The 20,841-nt window shown below is 39.3% G+C and overlaps 1 protein-coding gene across 3 annotated transcripts in view; it reads left to right on the forward strand.

Annotated features, from left to right (window-relative positions):
- F8 (coagulation factor VIII) overlaps positions 1-20,841 on the forward strand; it is a 143,367-nt gene that overhangs the window by 62,823 nt on the left and 59,703 nt on the right. For all 3 annotated transcript variants that reach the window (XM_061137962.1, XM_061137963.1, XM_061137964.1), the window contains 2 exons: positions 1,528-1,672; positions 9,321-9,530. In XM_061137962.1, coding sequence (XP_060993945.1) covers positions 1,528-1,672; positions 9,321-9,530 — 355 coding nt within the window. The remainder of the gene's footprint in view (positions 1-1,527; positions 1,673-9,320; positions 9,531-20,841) is intronic.

Genomic DNA, 20,841 nt, shown 5'->3' on the forward strand with positions numbered 1-20,841 from the left:
GGAAAAGTGGAAACAGTGACAGACTTTATTTTCTTGGGCTCCAAAACCGCTGCAGATGATGATTGCAGCCATGAAATTAAAAGACACTTGCTCCTTGGAAGAAAGGCTATGACCAACCTAGACAGCATATTAAAAAGCAGAGACATTACTTTGCTAACAAAGGTCTATCTAGTCAAAGCTATGGTTTTTCCAGTAGTCATGTATGGATGTGAGAGTTGAACCATAAAGAAAGCTGAGCGCCAGAGAATTGATGCTTTTGAACTGTGGTGTTGGAAAAGACTCTTGAGAGTCCCTTGGACTGCAAGGAGATCCAACCAGTCCATCCTAAAGGAAATCAGGCCTGAGTATTCATTGGAAAGACTGAGGCTGAAACTGAAACTCAAATACTCTGGCCACCTGATGCGAAAAACTGACTCATTTGAAAAGACCCTGATGCTGGAAAGATTGAGGGCAGGAGGAGAAGGGGATGACAGAGGATGAGATTGTTGGATGGCATCACCGACTCAATGGACATGAGTTTGAGTAAACTCCGGGAGTTGGTGATGGACAGGGAAGCCTGACATGCTGCAGTCCATGGGGTCGCAGAGTCGGACACGACTGAGCAACTGAACTGACTGACTAGTCTGAAAACATTTCATGAACTTTAATACAGATAAAACATTTGGCACACAAACCCAGAGCAGCATACATTTGGACTAGTACCTTCCCTGACTAATTTTTCCTAATTATAGTTTTCCTGTCAGTTTTTGGAAGAAGACGGAAATGTACCTACATTTTCCTATCTTTTCCCCTCAACGTTTTCATTTCTGTAGTAATGGGTTATACAAAATGAAATTTATACATGTTACTGAAGTTTATACATTAAATCTTAACAGATTTATTTAGCAAGTGACAGCTTGTAACTTTGGTTCAGATACAAACAGCTCCTCTCAAAAAAAAAAACTTTAAACTTTGTATTATAAAACTTAAAAGTAAAAAAAAACTTAAAATTATTAGTGTTAGTAAACATTTATGATTCATCTTAACTTTGTTATTTAAATTTGTTTTCTATTTTTAATTTTTTATAGTTAGCCTTGTGGAAGGACATTTGCTCGATGAAAGTTTAGGAAGGCAATCATCTTACTTGATTTGACTAAATTGTTTAAGAAAGACCTTGAATAATCACTTGGGTCTTTAAAGAGTGAAAATCCTCTAATCTGAACATGGAGAGAATGAGGCTACAGACTCCATGAAAAATATCATCCAGCATATGACCTTGGGACCAGAAGAAACTAAGTTTAATGGGTCCAGTAACCTCTTTCCCTGAGGACACACTTGCTTTAAACATACATTCACTGCTCATAGCATCCACTCCCACTCCTAAGCCCTGGGACATACCATAATAGTGACCCTAGGGGAAAAATGGCATTGATCTAGAGGATTATGGATATATCATATGCATGCCATCACTTCCATCACAGGCTGCTAATTTCTACCTGATAGTACTAGTAACATTTCTTTCTTTCTTTCAATGCATGCAATTAACAGATGATGTCAGACAAGAGAAATGTCATCCTGTTTTCTGTATTTGATGAGAATAAAAGTTGGTACCTCACAGAGAATATTCAGCGCTTCCTCCCCAATGGAGTACAGCCCCAGGATCCAGAGTTCCAAGTCTCCAACATCATGCACAGTAAGTGATCCAGCATTTGAGTCCAAAGAGTAATGGATAAAGGGAAGTTGAAACTGCCAAATAGATGTGCAGTTAATGCATTCATTACTTTATATGCCTCACAAGAGTCATATTTCCTTAAAATTATTATATATGAGCATGTGCAATTTTATATAAATGCATAAATATGATCACATAATGCATATATATTTTCTTTTAGAAGGCATCAAATATCTACAGAAGTTTATTTTAAAGGATAAATAAAATAAGAGACACAATTTTCATTTACCCAAACATACATAAACCTTAATATGAAATGTGCTCAATCAGTAAATTACACATGAAATACAAAGGGAATATGCAATTTCATATATAAATATAGCTGGTAAAACAGTTGCCAGCTGCAACAGTCTAACAGTCAAATTAATCAAGACATTGTACATGAAAAAAATGCAACATCTTTTTTCCAGCTTTATTGTATATATTTTAAGTGTAAAACATGATCTTTTTTTACCCTAAGCAATGCCACCTGCTCCTCTCCATTCAGCCACCACTTGCTGGTGGCAGATGTGAGTGTCTGGGGTAGTTTTCTGCTGGGAGTTGCTTTTAGGCATGTAATCTGTGGGTTTTATTTATTTTTCCTCCCGGTTAGGTTGCCCTCCAAGATTCAAAAACTTCCCCCAGACGCGCCAGTGAAAGAGTTTCCTGGTGTTTGGAAACTTCCTCTATTAGGACTCCCTTCCCAGGACGGGTCTCCATCCCTAATTCTTTTGTCTCTCTTTTTATCTTTTATATTTTGTCCTACCTCCTTTAGAAGACAATGGGCTGCTTTTCTGGGCGCCTGATGTCCTCTGCTAGCGATCAGAAGTTGTTTAGTGGAATTTGCTCAACGTTCAAATGTTCTTTCGATAAATTTGTAGGGGAGAAAGTGGTCTCCCCGTCCTATTCCTCTGCCATCTTAGCTCCTCCGATCTTTTTTATATTTATTTGGCTTCCTCTTCACTTTTACCTGCCCACCTCCTTCCATCTTATACCTTTCCACTAACCATTTTGTGTTCAGGTAGCCCATGTTAAAACATATTTTTCCATGATTGTATAATCATATATAAACACGTATATGTTGTATTAGTCTGCTAGGCTTGCCATAACAAAATCCCACAAACTGGGTGGTTTCAACAGAAGATATTTATCTCCTCAGAATTCTAGAGAGTCAAAGTCTAAGATCAAGGAGTCAACAAGATTGGTTTCTTCTTATAGGGAAAGTTGTAGACAGACATGTGCACACACAGAGGAAAGACCATCTACCAGCCAAGGAGGGGGACTCAGAAGAAACTTAATGATCTCATTTTAAATAATTACCTGTCTAAAGATGCTATCTCTCAATGCAGACCCATTCAGAGGTACTAGGGATTAGAACTTCAGCATAAAAGTTTGGGTGGGAGCACATATGTGTATGTGTTTATACATTCACACAAGTCAGAATGGTCAAAAATATGAAAAAAATTCCAATCTCACTATAGAGAAATGCAAAATTGAATACCATCGTGATAACACTTTATACCTATCAGACTGGCAAAATTATAATACAATTATTACTAGTGGTTGTTGTTAGTCGCTCAGTCATGTCTGACTCTTTGCGACCCCATGGTCTGTAGCCCACCAGGCTCCTCTGTCCATGGGGTTCTCCAGGCAAGAAAACTGGAGTGGGTTACCATTCCCTTCTCCAGGGGATTTTCCTGACCCAGGGATCAAACCTGGGTCTCCTACATTGCCAGAAGATTCTTTACCATTTGAGCCACCAGGGAAGCCCTATTACTAGTGGGCTTGTGAGTAAAAGGATACTATCGTACAATACTAGTGCATAACTACCACAGTCTTTTTGAAACCGATTTGATTGAAGCCATTTAAACATTTAAATTAAAAATATGTGCCTTCTGAAGTTCTGGTTCTGATTAAAATAGAATCACTCTGTCAATCCTACTGGATTTTTCCTTAACAGCATGCACTGAGCAGCTGTCTGAGAACCCTGAAAAGTAGTTGGCAGCAAGTAAATTGGGGGAGGAAATTAGAAAGATTTAAAAGGATGCAGATTGGAAGTAAAGGAATAAAACTGAATATGACATGATTATCTACATTGAAAATCTCCAGATATCCACAAAAAAGCCCCTAGAAATAAGTGAGTTTAGTCTAATTGCAGAATGCAAAGCTGGCATATAAATTTCTATATAACAATAGCCTAGTAGTCGAAACTTCAATTACAAAAATAATACCATTTATAATGCCTCAAAAAATGAAATACTTAGGCCAAAATCTAACAAAATGTGCAGGATCTGTACACTGAAAATTACAAAACACTGATGAAAGAAATTTTAAAAGACCTAAATAAGTGGAGTGACATATAACATCCACGGTTTGGAAGACTCAATGGAGTGAAGTTGTCAGCTGTTCCCAAACTGATTTATAGATTTAATGCAATTCCTATTAAAATCCCATGATGATATTTTTTGTTGGTAGGGAAAAGTATATTATAAAATTCATATGGAAATGCAAAGGCACAGGAATAGCCAAAACAATTTTGGAAAAGAAAAATCAAGTTGGAGGACTCATACTATATTATCTGGTTTTAAGACTTCTATTCCCTGGTAGCTCAGCTGGTAAAGAATCTACCTGCAATGCAGGAGACCCAGGTTCAATTCCTGGGTCAGGAAGTTCCCCTGGAGAATAGATAAGCTACCCACCTCAGTATTCTTGGGCTTCCCTGGTGGCTCAGATGGTAGAGAATCTGCCTGCAATGCAGGAGACCTGGGTTCAGTCCATGGGTTGGGAAGATCCCCTGTAGAAGGGCATGGCAACCCACTCCAGTATTCTTGCCTGGAGAATCCCAATGGACAGAGGAGCTTGGTAAGCTACAGTCCATGGGGTTGCAGAGTCAGACACAACTGCGTGACTAAGTGCAGCACAGCACATAAAGCTACAGTAACCAAGATGGCATTGTATTCACAAAGTTGGATGATATAGAATGTCTAGTGCAGAAATAGACCCACACACATGCAGCTAACTGATTTTTGATGAAGATGGAAATGCAATTCAATGGAGAAAGGATAGTCTTTTCAACAAATAGTGTTGGAACAGTTAGTCACCCATATACAAAAAGATGAACCTCAACCTAAATCTCACACTTGAAGATTAACTCAAAATGGATCATAGATCTAAATGCATAATGTAAAACCACAAAAAGTTTTTTTAAAAAATAGAAGGAAATTTTCATGACCTGGAGTTAGGCAAAGGGTTCTGATAAATAACACCAAAATAAAAATTCATAGGAGGAAAAACCTGATATATTGAATTTCATCCAAAAGGAAAAACTGCTCTACATAAGATACTGATAAAGACAATGAAAAGAGAAAATATTTGCTAATCACATATACATATCTAAACTCTCAGACTCAGCAGTAAGAAAACAAACCCCTAAAAATGGATAAAAGATTTGAATAAATACATTACCAGAGAAGATATATGGAAGGCAAATAAGCACATGAAAAAGTTACTCAACATCACTGACCATTAAGGAAATGTGTATTAAAACTAGTGAGATATCACTCCAGGGCTATTTTAACAACTAAAATAAAACAAAATGGATAACATTAAATATACTGGCAAGAGTGCAGAGCAATAGGAACCCTCATGCATGTACAATCAGGTAGTCACTCTGAAAGACAGTTTGGAAATGCAAATCAAAGCGACAATGAAATATCACCTCACATCTATTAGAATGCCTGTTATCAAAAGATAACAAGTGTCGGCAAGGATGTGCAGAAATGGGAACCCTTGTACACTGTTGGTGGGAATGGAAGTTGGTACCACCATTATGGAAAGCAGTTTGGAGGTTCCCCTCAAGTTTAAAGATAGAACTATCATTGTTGTTGTTGTTTAGTCATTCAGTCATGTCTGACTCTTTGCGACCCCACAAACTGCAGCATGCCAGGCTTCCCCGTCCTTCACAATCTTCTGGGGTTTGCTCAAACTCATGTCCATTGAATCAGTGATGCCATCCAACCATCTCATCCTCTGTCGTCCCCTTCTCCTCCCGCCTTCAGTCTTTCCCAGCATCAGGGTCTTTTCTAATGAGTCAGCTCTTCGCATCAGGTGGCCAAAGTATTGGAGCTTCAGCTTCAGCCTCAGTCCTTCCAATGAATATTAGGGTTGATTTCCTTTAGGATGGACTGATTGGATCTCCTTGCAGTCCATGGAACTCTCAAGAGTCTTTGCCAACACCACAGTTCAAAAGCATCAGTTCTTGAGCACTCAGCTTTCTTTATAATCCAACTCTCACATCCATACATGACTACTGGAGAAACCATAGCCTTGACTAGACGGACCTTTGTTGGCAAAGTAATGTCTCTGCTTTTTAATATGCTGTCTACGTTGGTCATAACTTTCCTTCCAAGGAGTTAAGTGTCTTTTAATTTCATGGCTGCAGTCACTATCTGCAGTGATTTTGGAGCCCCCAAAATATAAAGTCTGCCACTGTTTCCACTTTTTCCCTATTTGCCATGAAGTAATGGAACCAGATGCCATGATCGTATTTTTTTGAATGTTGAGTTTTAAGCCAACTTTTTTGCTCTCCTCTTTCACCTTCATCAAGAGGCTCTTTAGTTCCTCTTTGCTTTCTACCATAAGGGTGGTGTCATCTGCATATCTGAGGTTATTGATATTTCTCCTGGCAGTCTTTTTTTTTTTTCTTCTCTCCTGGCAGTCTTGATTCCAGCTTGTGCTTCATCCAGCCAAGCCTTTCTCATGATGTACTCTGCATATATGAGAAGTTTATTCTATCTGCATGGGATTTATATGTGTTGTCTGATTTTGTATTTCCTTTTTTCTAAATTTTAAGTTTTTTCTTTTTAATTTTTTGATCCATGAAGTGTTTTTAAATTCCAATTGTTCTTTACTATTTTGGAAGTTCTGCACACTTCTGTTTTCATTGTTGGAGGGGACTTGCCTTTGAAATTTTACCAATTATACAGAGAATATTGTTGTTTGTTTTGTTTTGTTTCCAGCATTATTAATATAAAGTGGTCGTACAACATTGTATTAAACATTAAGGTGTACAATGTATCTACTTCATACACTTATATACAGCAAAATGATTTGATTTCCACAATGATTTTAGCTAACACCTCCAGCAGATCACATAATTGCCATTTCTTTTTTTTTTGTGATGAGAACAGTTCAGATCTAACTCTCTTAGCAACTTTCAAGCAGTATCACTAATAAAATCACCATGCTGTACATTAGATCCTCGGAACTTTTTCCTCTTATATAGCTGGAAGTTTGTACCCTTTGACCAACACCAACCCATTTCCCCAACACACACCCCAGCCCCTCATAATCACAATTCTCCTCTCTGTTTGTATGAGCTCATCTTTTTTTACATTCCACATGTAAGTGGAATCATAAAGTAATTCTCTTTCTCTGATATTTCATGGAGGATCACATTTGATTTGTAATGTTGAGCATCTTTTCCTGTACCTGTTGATCATCTGTATGTCTTCTTTGGGAAAATAAAGTCTATTCAGTTCCCCTGCCCATTTTTAAAATCAAATTGATTGTGTTTGTTTGTTTTCTACTGAATTATATGAATTCTTTATATATTTTACATATTAATCCCTTATCAGATATATGATTTACAAATATTTTCTCCCATTCCATAGGTTGCCTTTTCATTGCGTTGGCTATTTTTTTGTGAAGATTTTTAGTTGGATATAGTCCCACTTATTAATTTTTGCTTTTGTTGCTTGTGCTTTTGGTGTCATATCAAAAAAATCATTGCAAAGATGAGTTTCCCTATGTTTTCTAGTTTTACAGTTTCAGGTCTTATGCTTCAGTCTTTAATCCATTTCAAGTTAATTTTTGTGTATCATGTAATGTAAAGGTCCAAACTCATTCTGCATGTGGCTATTCAGTTTTCCCAACACCATTTATTGAAGAGACTATCTTTTCCCCCATTGAATATTCTTGGCTCACTTGTCATTTATTAATTGGCCATATATGTGAGAGTTTATTTCTGGGCTCTTGATTGTTTTCCATTGATTTATGTGTCTCTCTTTATTCCAGTGCCATACTGTTTATTTCTTTTTTGCCATATTATTTTAATCATTTTTTCTTGGAGTATAGTTTGAAATCAGGAAGTGTGATACCTCTAGTTTTGTTCTTCTTTCTTAGGATTGCTTTGGCTATTCAGGGTCTTTTGTGGCTCCACATGAACAGCCATCTTTTCCATTAGCATTTACCAAATAGTTCATTCTTTCTGCTACTGTTCTGGGATGCTCCCTTTATCATATATTAAATTTCCATTTATGTCTGTATCTGTTTCTGGACTCTATGTTCTGATTGATATAATCATCTATACCTGCAACTCTGTGCGACCCCATGGACTGTAGCCTGCCAGGCTCCTCTGTCCATGGGATTCTCCAGGCAAGAATACTGGAGTGGATAGACATTCCCTTCTCTAGGGGATCTTCCCAACCCAGGGATGGAACCCAGATCTCCTGCATTGCAGGCAGATTCTTTACCATTGGAGCCACCAGGAACCATACCTGCATTAAGACCATGCTTATAATTACAATAGCTTTAAAATACCTTTTATCACTTTGAAGAGAAGAAACTTTGATTCTGAGTTAGTTGCACTAAGCTAGTGTCTGAGCATAGCTTACTGGATTTGTGGGCCACCACCTTGCAGAGTAGACAAACATTTATTGATTGGATAGACAGATATATGGAAGAGGCTTTCAGAAACAATTCTCTTAATAAGTTGAAATCTATTTTACTTTTTTATTTACTTTTCATTCAGAAATAATTTCAAACTTACAGAAATGCTGCAAGAATAATAGAGAACTCCCATATACACTTTATCCAGATTCACTCATTTTTAAGATTTTGCTATGTTTTCTTTATCATTCTTTTTTATAAACATATTTTATAACTTACTTTCAACGTGAGAATAGACTGTAGACATCATATCCCTTTATCTTTTAATACTCCATTGTGTATTTCCTATGAATAAATATATTCTCTTACATAATCAAAGTGGAGTTATGAAATTCAGAAAATATAGCATTGATACATTATCTAATACATAATATAATATGTTTATCTAATTGACAGCCAATATTCCAGTTGTATCAATTAATGCTGTTCTTTGTAGCATTTCCTCTTCCCAGTTCAGGCTCTAGTCCTGGACCTAGTTGTCCTGATTCTTTGAAATTTGTTTCCTTGAATTTGGAACATTAGCAGATAATAATTTTAATCACCAGATCAAGGATTTTCTTGTTTTTTTCCTCTGTATAGTTATTATTTTTCTCTTTGCAACTAATAAGCAGTGTGTAGGGAGATACACTGAGACCATGCAAATGCTCTCCTCCTCATTAACCTGCTGCCCACCATATAGCACCTAAATGCATCATTACCATGGTCTACAACTCTCCTCATTTTGAGATTGAAACCTAGCTGATCAAGCATTACAGTTTGCTTTTTTGGAAGGTATAATGTTATCTCCTTTTGAGAATAAGATACGGAGCATAACTTATAATCATTTATAATCATATCATGACAATCAAAAATAATAAATCCAGATACTGTTAAAATCTTCTATTCTCCATTTCTTTTGCAGGCATCAATGGCTATGTTTTTGATAGCTTGCAGCTGTCGGTTTGTTTGCATGAGGTGGCGTACTGGTACATTCTAAGTGTTGGAGCCCAAATTGACTTCCTCTCTGTCTTCTTCTCTGGATATACCTTCAAACACAAAATGGTCTATGAAGATACACTCACCCTATTCCCCTTCTCGGGAGAAACTGTCTTCATGTCAATGGAAAATCCAGGTTAGTTATTTATATTATTCTTTTACTAACAGCAGTGTTTGCTTCACTGGCCATTCACATGGTTTTTTGCCCACTAGCTCACATCTGCCCACTAGCTCATCACATGCTAAATGGTTCAGGTGATTTTGGTAATTGCAAGGCATTTTAATGATAGAACCATATCAAATGAGCTTCACAGGTGGCTCAGTGGGGACAGAATCTGCCCACAGTGCAGGAAATGTAAGAGATTCAGGTTTGACCCCAGGGTTGGGAAGATCCCCTGGAGGAAGGCATGGCAACCCACTCCAGTATCCTTGCCTGGAGAATCCCATGGACAGAGGAGCCTGGCGGACTACAGTCTATAGGGTTGCAAAGAGTTGGCCATGACTGAGCATGCACGCATGCACACGTGCACCAGAGCAAATGTTTAAGTTAAAAGTCTTTGCTTTAAAAAGTGCCTTTACTTGCTGTGGGCCAACCTTTTAAGTGTGTTTATTAGACTGTAGTGGTGAATATACATTTATATCTGCAGTTAACACACAGGGGCTGGCTAAATATGTTTCTGAGTGCCTTGTGAATGTTGGTTTTGTTGGTAAGTGCATAATAATCTCCTCTTGCATGCGTACATACCATCAAACCACTGTGAAGCCTTCAGGACAAACATGACTGTCAACTTCTCATCACCTCCCTCCCTCCAGAATGACTCAAAAGCAAAGCTTTTGAGTGCATCCAGTCTGGTGATCAGGAGGGACACCGACCCTGTCTAAACCTGACAAATTGTAGTCATTCTCTTACACTTATGGCTTTTCTGGAGATAAATTCTCATGGGGAAATCTCTAGGGAATCAAAACCAATCTTATCATATAAAACCATAGATTCACTTTCATACCCAGAAACTCATCTTATACTTCAGCAATGTATTTTTGTGGGAAGTGAGTGAAGAAGACCCTGACAGAACTCCAATAATACCTCTGAAAGTATCTTGTTTCTTCATGTTTATATCTTCATTATCTGCTTTACAGCTAAGTTGCAAGGTCTCAGAGACCTTGTCATCTTGTTTGTCATTGAATCCCCAGTGTTTATAGTGCCTGGCCTATAGTAGATACTTAATAAACATTTTTTCAATGAATGAATAAATTAAAAATGTGCAAAAATGTTATAAAACAGTATGCATAATATGATTGTAATTGTCTAAACCAAAGAAAGTGTGTGTATGTGTGTGTGTGTAGGCAGAGAATGCTATTTAAAATATCAATATTTTCAGAAGCTTGTAAACTACTTTGGTGATCAGTTAAATTCTAAAGACAAATTAAAACTCTGCTCTTTGTGTCTTGAGGGGAAATTTTCTATCTTAATTATAAAGCTCAAGCTAAATAAAGCCCCTGGTCTATGTTGCTGATTTCTTATTTTAACTTCACTGTGGTCATGTAACAGACTCTGTATGATTACAGTTATTTTAAATGTGGTGAGACCTGCCATGCACCCAGCGTATGGTTTACTTTTAGATAACGGTCCATTTGTACCTTTGACACTGGCACCACCACAGCAGGTGTGCTCAGGCTCAAAACACAGGCACAGTGAATTCCATTGTCACACTAGGCACCCGCACTCCAAACAGTGGAATCATCACAAATGCATGTACGTCTCTGCCCCCAGAAACCAGCACTATTACCCAGGTCTGTGTGCTCACATGCCAGACCCAGCACCAAGAATCCCCTCAGCTAGGACCTCAGTCTATGGGTGAAAAGAAGAACAAAAGAACCCCAGCAGCCTTCACCACCTAGGAGGTCAACAACCCTCACCACCATCATGGACACTCAAAGCTTTGACAACCAAGGACCCTCCATAATTTTGCTGACACTGACCTCAGCTGACCGAGCTGCATGTGGTCTATGCTGTTGTGCCCTCGCTGGAACTGGAGCTTCTGAATCACACACTGAAAAAGAAAGAAAGAACCCAGAAATTCTGGAGCTAAAGAATACAGTGAATGAAATTTAAAAATGCAACAGAGAGCTTTAAAAACATACTTGATTAAGCTGAAGAAAGAATCTGCAAACTCCAAGATAAATCTTTTGACACTATTGAGTCAAGAGGAGAAAAAAAGGAATGAAGAGAGCCTGCAGAACTTACGGAATACCATTACATTTTTCCAAAAGAGACAGAGAAGTGACCAACAGGTATATGAATATGTTCTCAACATCACTAATCATCAGGCAATGCAAATCAAAACCACAGTAATATATCAGTTCATACCTGTCAAAATGACTGTTATCAAAAAGTCAGAGGATGACAAGGATGTTGGCAAGGATGTAGAGAAAGCATCCTTGTGCACTTTTGGTGGGAATGTACATTGATGTAGCCATTATGAAGAACTGTGTGGAGATTGCTCCAAAAGTTAAAAAGAGAACTACCATCTGATCGAGCAATCCTGCTTCTGGGTATACGTACAAAGGAAATGAAATCAGGATCTTGAAGAGATACCTGCACTCCCATGTTTATCACTGCACTCTTCATAATAACCAAGACATGGAAAGAACCTAAGTGTCCATTCATGAATAAATGGCAGAGTAGAAAGACCCTGAGCTCACCTCCTCTCACAGGCACACCACAATCACAATTATTTTCAGAACGACCATCAATGGAAAAGACTTGCACCTACCAGAGCAGATCTCCTACAACTAAAGCTATAAAGAAGGAACTGCAATAAGACAGTAGGACAGACATCATGATATTGTCCAATCTTATATCCCTGGGTGGGCATTTCACAAATAGGAGAAGAATTACAGGTGCAGAGGCTCTCTCAAAAGAAGACAGACGTATAGCCCCATATTAGACTCCCCAGTCCAGGGATCCTGGACCAGAAAGACAAACCCCCAGAGCATTTGATTTTGAAGGCCAGTAATGCATACAATTGAGAGTCCCATAGAGCTGGGGGAAATAGAGATTTCACTCACACGGTCCAGGGAAAAAGCAGGAATAGGAGGCTGGGTCAGACTCGCCTGCTGATTTTGGAGAGTCTCCTGGAGAAGCAGGGGGCAACTGCAACTCCTATGTCCCTGGGGACATAGAAACTGGTGGCAGCCATTCTGGGGAGCTCTTTCTACCACATGTACACTGGTGCTTGCAAATGCCATTGAGGAATCCTCTATCTGGCTTATTAGCAAGAAAATGCAGTCCTGTCCTGGCTCAACATCTATAGGTGCCAGTTCTGGGACACATGATGGCAAGCAAATAACTGGGCATGAACACAGCCCACCCACCAACAGACAGGTTGCCTTATGAACCCCCTGAGACACAGAATCCCCTGGACATGGCCCTGCCCACCAGAGGGCACAGGGTCTGTCCCTGCATACCAGTGTGCAGGCACCAGATCCAGGACCTCCAGCCAGAGACCCTGGGACCAAGCTCTACCCACCAGTGGGCAGGCACCAGCCCTAGAAGTACCTGGACCCTGGTCCTGCCCTTCAGTGAGCCTGCTATAGTCTCAGAACCAGCTTCACCCACCAGTGGATGTCACTCTTTGTCACTATTCGCCATCATTATCTGCATGTGACATGATGCTGTACATAGAAAATCCTAAAGATAGCACCAAAAAACTACTAGAGCTCATCAGAGAATTTGGTACAGTTACAGGATATAACCCCACTAGGGCTTCCCTTGTGGCTCATCTGGTAAAGAATCTGCCTGCAATGCGGGAGACCTGGGTTTGATCCCTGGGTTGGGAAGGTCCCCCTGGAGAACAGAAAGGCAACCCACTCCAATATTCTGGCCTTGAGAATTCCATGGACTGTATAGTCCATGGGGTCACAAAGAGTCGGCCACAACTGAGCGACTTCACTTTCACTTTTCATAGGATATAAAATTAATACACAGAAAATCTGTTGCATTTCTATACACTAACAATGAACTATCAGAAAGAGAAATTAAGGAAACAGTCCCATTTACAATTGCATCATAAAAATAAGATATCTAGGAATAAACCTACCTAACCAACCTAGGTAGCATATTAAAAAGCAGAGACATTACTTTGCCAACAAAAGTCCATCTAGTCAGGGCTATGGTTTTTCCAGTGGTCATGTATGGATGTGAAAGTTGGACTGTGAAGAAAGCTGAGCACCAAAGAATTGATGATTTTGAACTGTGGTGTTGGAGAAGACTCTTGAGAGTCCCTTGGACTGCAAGGAGATCCAACCAGTCCATCCTAAGGCAGATCAATCCTGGGTGCTCATTGGAAGGACTGATGCTGAAGCTGAAACTCCAACATTTTGGCCACCTCGTGCGAAGAGTTGACTCATTGGAAAAGACCCTGCTGCTGGCAGGGATTGGGGGCAGGAGGAGAAGGGGACGACAGAGGATGAGATGGCTGGATGACATCACCGACTCGATGGACATGTGTTTGAGTAAACTCTGGGAGTTTGTGATGGACAGGGAAGCCTGGCATGCTGCGGTTCATGGGGTCACAAAGAGTTGGACACGTCTGAGCAACTGAAATGAACTGAACTGAACTGAAGGAGACAAAGGGATCCCAGGTGGCTCAGTGATAAAGACCCCCCTGCCAATGTAGGAGATACAGAGATGTAGGTTCGATCCCTGGGATTGGAAGATCCTCTAGAGAAGGGAATGGCAACCCACTCCAGCATTCTTGCCTGGAAAATCCCATGGACAAAGGAGGCTGGCAGGCTACAGTCATGGGGTCACAAAGAATTAGATGAAAGACCTGTACTCATAAAACTATAAGACACTGATGATAGAAATCAAAGATGACACAAACAGGTGGGAAGATAGATCATGTACTTGGATGGGAAGAATCAGTACTGTAAAAACTACTATGCTACCCAGGGAAATCAACAGATTCAATGCAATCTCTATCATATTACCAATGCCATTTCTCACAGAACAAATGACACTGATTAGCCAAAATAATCTTGAGAAAGAAAAACAGAACTAGATGAATCATCCTCCCTGACTTCAGACTACAAAGCAACAGTAATCAAAACAGTATGGTACTAGTACAAAAAACAGAGACATAGATCAATGGAACAGGGTAGACAGCCCAAAAGTAAACTCACACACTATGGTCAGTCTATCACAAAGGAAGCAAGAATATACAATGGAGAAAAGACAGTCTCCAGATACTGAAGAAAAACTGGACAGATACATGTAAGAGAATGATATTTGAAATTATCTAACTTAATATATAAAAATAAACTCAAAATAAATACCTAAACTCAATACTATAAAACTCCTAGAAAACGACATAGTGAAACACTCTTTGACATAAACTGTGGCAATATTTTTTGGATCTGTCTCTTAAAGCAAAGGAGATAAAAGCAAAAATAAATAAAAGGGACCTCATTAAACTTAAAGCTTTGCACAGCAAAAGAAACCATTGACAAAACAAAAACAGAAAGACAACCTATTGAATGGGAGAACATATTTTGCAAATGATATGACCAGTGGGCTAATACCCAAACTATATAAACAGCTCACACAGCTCAATGTAAAAAAAGAAATTCAATTAAAAATAGACAGAAGGCCCAAATAGATGTTTTTACAAAAAAAAAGACATAGTAATGGCCAACAAGCACATGAAAAGATGTTCAGCATCATTAATTATTAGAGAAATGCAAATCAAAACTACAATGAGGTATGACCTCACACCAGTCAGAAGGTTTCATCAAAAAATCCACTAACAGGGCTACCCTGGTGGTCCAGTGATTAAGAATCTGCCTACCAATGCAGGGGACATGGGTTTGATCCCTATTCGAGGAAGATGACACATGCTGTAGGACATCTAAGCCTATGTACCAGAACGACTGAGCCCATGCTCTAAAGCCCGTGCTCCCCAAGAAGAGAAACTGCTGCAATAAGAAGCCCACACAGCACAACTAGAAAATAGCCTCCATTCCCCACAACTAGAGAAAGCCCACGTACAGCAGTGAAGATCCAGTGCAGCTATAAATAAATAAATCTTTTTTAAAAAAAATCCACAAACAATAAATGCTGGAGAATGTGTGGAGAGAAGGACACCCTCCTACACTGTTGCTGGGAATGTAAATTGGCACAGCAGCTATGAAAATCAGTGTGGAGGTTTCTCAAAAACATACAAATAGAACTACTATATGACCCAGAAATTCCACTCCTGGGTACTTATCCAAAAAAGTGAAACTCTAAGCTATGCATCCCAAAGTTCATAGCAGCACTATTTACAATTGCCAAGCTAGGTATCTGTCAATAGATGAATGAATAAAGATGTATACACACACACAGACTTCCCTGGTATATTGCTCAGCTGGTAAAGAATCCACCTGCAATGCAGGAGACCCTGGTTTGATTCCTGGGTTGGGAAGATCCCCTGGAGAAGGGAAAGGCTACCCACTCCAGTATTCTTGGGCTTCCATGGTGGCTCAGACGGTAATGAGCCTGCCTGCAATCCAGGAGACCTGGGTTTAGTCCCTGGGTTCAGAAGATCCCCTGGAGGAGGTGATGGCAACCCACTCCAGTATTCTTGCCCGGAGAATCCTCATGGACAGAGGAGCCTGGCAGGCTACAGTCCATGCTGTTGTAAAGTTGGGCATGACTGAGCAACTAAGCACAGCACAGCACTGCATACACACACAGTGGACTGCTATTCAGCCATAAAAAAGAATAAAATACTGCCATTTGCAGCAACATGGATGGGCTTGGAAGACATTAGGCTGAATGAAATAAGTTAGAGAAAGACATACTGTATGATATTGCTTAAAGGTGGAATCTAAAAAAAAATACAACAAACTAGTGAATATAACAAAAAAGGAATAGACTCCCAGATGTAAGGAAGAAACTAGTGCTTACCAGTGGAGAAGTGGGCAGGGGCAATATAGGGGCAGAAGATTAAGAAATACAAACTAGTAAAATAAATAAGCTACAAGGATATATAGAATAACACAGGGAATATAGCCGATATTTTGTAATAACAATAAATGGAGCATAATCTTTAAAATTTGTGAGTCGCTATATTGTACACCTGAAACTTGTATGGTACATCAACCATAACTTAATAAAAAAGAAAAAATTTTAATAAAAAATTTAATTAAACAAACTGAAAACTAAAAAAGTGACATATGTATATATGATGAACTACTATTCATCGATTAAAAAAGAAGGAAACACTAGCATTTGTGACAATATGGAGGAACCTGAGGGCATTATGCTAAGTGAATAAGCCAGATGAACACAAATGTTATATGGAATCATTAATATGCAAAATCTTTTTCTTGAAAAGAAAAGAAAAATTTGAACTCCGAAACACATAGTAGAATGACGGTTATATCATGTTTTGCAATCACATAGTAGAATGACGGTTATATCATGTTTTGTAATCCGCTTTGTGGAGAAGGAAATGGCAACCCACTCCAGTATTCTTGCCTGGAAAATCCCGTGGACTCTGGTAGGCTACAGTCCATGGAATCGCAAAGAATCGGACACGACTGAGCGACTTCACTTCATTTCACTTTTGGGCTTCCCTCATAGCTGAGGTGGTAAAGAATCTGCCTGCAATGCAGGACACCCCAGTTCAATTCCTGGCTGGGGAAGATCCCCTGCAGAAGGGATAGGCTACCCACTCCAGTATTCTTGGGCTTCCCTGGTGGCTCAGATGTTAAAGAATCTGCCTGCAATGCAGGAGACCCCAGTTTGATTCCTGGGTTGGGAAGGTCCCCTGGAGAAGGGAAAGGCTACCCACTCCAGTATTCTGGCCTGGAGAATTCCCTTAGGGTCACAAAGGGTCAGACACAACTGAGCAACTTTCACTTCACTTTTGCTCACTTAATGATGTTTTTTATATTTTTCTGTGTCAATAAACATAGATGAACATCTTCATTTTAAAAAACTGGTTAGTATTCCATGCTAGGGATACTGCAGTACCCTTGGATTGTTAAAGATCTCTTGGCTACTGAAGCCTGAGGTGGGCTCCTCACCCACTTGTGATCAGGTGGGCTGTGTCTCTCTGGGTTACTCTGATGGGAACTAGCTCCAGGATTGAAGATCAGCCTAAAAATTTAATCAGTTCTCTGAAATCCCTGGGTATATCACTGAGGTTGTAGACAGGTCTGTATATTTGTGTACTGACCATTCTCAAACTTGACCAGGCATGTTATGCTTGTGTCAGAAGCTGGAGTAGGAGATTGGCAGCTGTATCACCAAGGGAATTATAATTTAATTTTCTTTGCATCTCTGGTTATATCTCCTTTCTCATTTCAAATTATATATATATATGATAGAATTTACTTTTATTTGGTTATTTAATTGAGGTTTTTTTGAACTCACATTTAAGCTCTCGGATTGAAATTTATTAATTACTATAATCTTTTAACTTATTTTTATTCACACACGTAATACAAAAAGATGTTATCATTACAAAATTTCAACCAGTACAGATATAACTAAAGTTCTTCTTGACACTATTTCCAGTCCCAGGTCTTTCTCAGAGTATGGTGGGTGTCATTCCAAACCAGTTTATAGAGTTTCATTTCCCCTTTTCTCATCTATTACTGTCTTTGTCAGGGAGAGGAAGTATTAGATTTAGCTAAGTTATAACAAAATGGTTGTCTGTGGAGGCCTTACAAATAACTGAGAAAAGAAGAGAAGCAAAAAGCAAAGGGGAAAAGGAAAGATATACCCATCTGAATACAGAGTTCCAAAGAATAGCAAGGAGAGATTAGAAAGCCTTCCTCAGTGATCAGTGCAAAGCAATAGAGGAAAACAATAAAATGGGAAAGACTAGAGACCTCTTCAAGAAAATCAGAGATACCAGGGGAACATTTCATGCAAAGATGGGCACAATAAGGGACAGAAACGGTATGTATCTAACAGAAGCAGAAGATATTAAGAAGAGGTGACAAGAATATACAGAAGAACTGTACAAAAAAGATTTTCATGACCCAGATAACCACGATGGCGTGATCACTCACCTAGAGCCTAACTTCCTGGAGAGTCAAGTCAAGTGGGCCTTAGAAAGCATCACTATGAACAACTAGTGGAGTTGATGGAATTCCAGTTGAGCTGTTTCATATCCTAAAAGATGATGTTGTGAAAGTGCTGCACTCAATATGCCAGCAATTTGGAACACTCAGCAGTGGCTTCAGGACTGGGAAAGGTCAGTTTTCATTCCAGTCCCAAAGAAAGGCAATGCCAAAGAATGTTCAAACTACCTCACAATTGTATTTATCTCACACAATAGCAAAGTAATGCTCAAAATTCTCCAAGCTAGACTTCAACAGTACATGAACTGAGAACCTGAGAACTTCCAGATGTTCAAGCTGGATTTAGAAAAGGCAGAGGAACCAGAGATCAAATTGCCAAAACCATTGGATCATAGAAAAAGCAAGAGAATCCCAGAAAAACATTTACTTCTGCTTCATTGACTATGCCAAAGCCTTTTAACTGTGTGGATCACAACAAACTGGAAAATTCTTAAAGAGATGGGAATACCAGACCATCTTACCTGCCTTCTGAGAAATCTGTATGCAGGTCAAGGAGCAACAGTTAGAACTGAACATGGAACAACAGACTAGTTCCAAATTGGGAAAGGAGTACATCAAGGCTGTATATTGTCACCTTGCTTATTTAACTTATATATAGAGTACATCATGTGAAATGCTGGGCTGGATGAAGCACAAGCTGGAATCAAGATTGCCAGGAGAAATATCAATAACCTCAGATATGCAGATGACACCACCCTAATGGCAGAAAACAGAAAGGAACTAACGAGCCTCTTTATGAAAATGAAAGAGGAGAGTGAAAAAGCTGACTTAAAACTCAACATTCAAAAAACTAAGATCATGGCATCTGGTCCCATTACTTCATGGCAAATAGATGGGAAACAATGGAAACAGTGACAGACTTTATTTTCTTCAGCTCCAAGATCACTTCAGATGGTGACTACAGCCACAAAATTAAAATACACGTGTTCCTTGGAAGAAGTTCAATTCAGTCGCTTAGTCATGGCCAACTCTTTGTGACTCCATGAACCACAGCATGCCAGGCCTCCCTGTCTATCACCAACTCCCGGAGTCCACCCAAACCCATGTCCTTTGAGTCGGTGATGCCATCCAACCATCTCATCCTCTGTTGTCCCCTTCTCCTCCTGCCCTCAATCTTTCTCAGCATCAGAGTCTTTTCCAATGAGTCAGCTCTTCGCATCAGGTGGCCAAAGTATTGGAATTTCAGCTTCAACATCAGTCCTTCCAGTGGACACCCAGGACTGATCTCCTTTAGGATGGACTGATTGGATCTCCTTGAAGTCCAAGGAACTCTCAAGAGTCTTCTCCAACACCACAGTTCAAAAGCATCAATTCTTCGGTGCTCAGCTTTCTTTATAGTCCAACTCTCACATCCATACATGACCACTGGAAAAACCATAGCCTTGACTAGACAGACCTTTTTTGACAAAGTAATGTCTCTGCTTTTTAATATGCTGTCTAGGTTGGAAGAAAAGCTATGACAAACCTTGACAGCATATTAAAAAGCAGAGACAATACTTTACTGATAAAGGTCCATATAATCAAAGAAAGCTATGGTTTTTCCAGTAGTCATGTATGGGTGTGAGAGTTGGACCATAAAGAAGAGTACTTTAGAATTGATGCTTTTGAACTGTGGTGTTGGAGAAAACTCTTGAGAGTCCCTTGGACAGCAAGGATATCAAACCAGTCATTCCTTAAGGAAATCAGTCCTGAATGTTCATTGGAAGGACTGATGCTGAAGCTGAAGCTCCAATACTTTGGCCACCTGATGCAAAGAACTGACTCCCTGGAAAAGACCCTGATGCTGGGAAAGACTGAAGGCGGGAGGAGAAGGGGATGACAGAGGATGAGATGTTTGAATGGCATCACTGACTTGACGGACATGAATTTGAGCAAGCTTTGAGAGTTGGTGATGGACAGGGAGGCCTGGTGTGCTGCAGTCCATGGTCACAAAGAGTCAGACATGACTGACTGAACTGACTGAAGTTATAACAGTGGAATTTTTAGTCAATAATGTGATTTAAATTATTCATTTCAACTCCAGTTCTGGTCTACTCTAGCCCAACATGGTTTTATAAAATCAAAAATATGCTCTACATATCATGAAATTGGGTTCTTGTATCCCATGTCTTCATATTTTTTAATATACTCCTTTATTTCAGTAGAAATCATTCTCTAATCACTTCTTGAGAATGGCTGAATTAGAGGCAGATTCTTTGAATACTTGTATATTAGAAAATCTCTTTATTCTCATTTCCTGTTTGAGTGATTATCAGGCTGCACATAGAATGTAATGTGCATTAATTCCAAAGTGTCTGAACACAGGAAGA

Source organism: Dama dama, chromosome X, assembly GCF_033118175.1.
Source record: "Dama dama isolate Ldn47 chromosome X, ASM3311817v1, whole genome shotgun sequence".
Taxonomy (NCBI): Eukaryota; Metazoa; Chordata; class Mammalia; order Artiodactyla; family Cervidae; genus Dama; species Dama dama.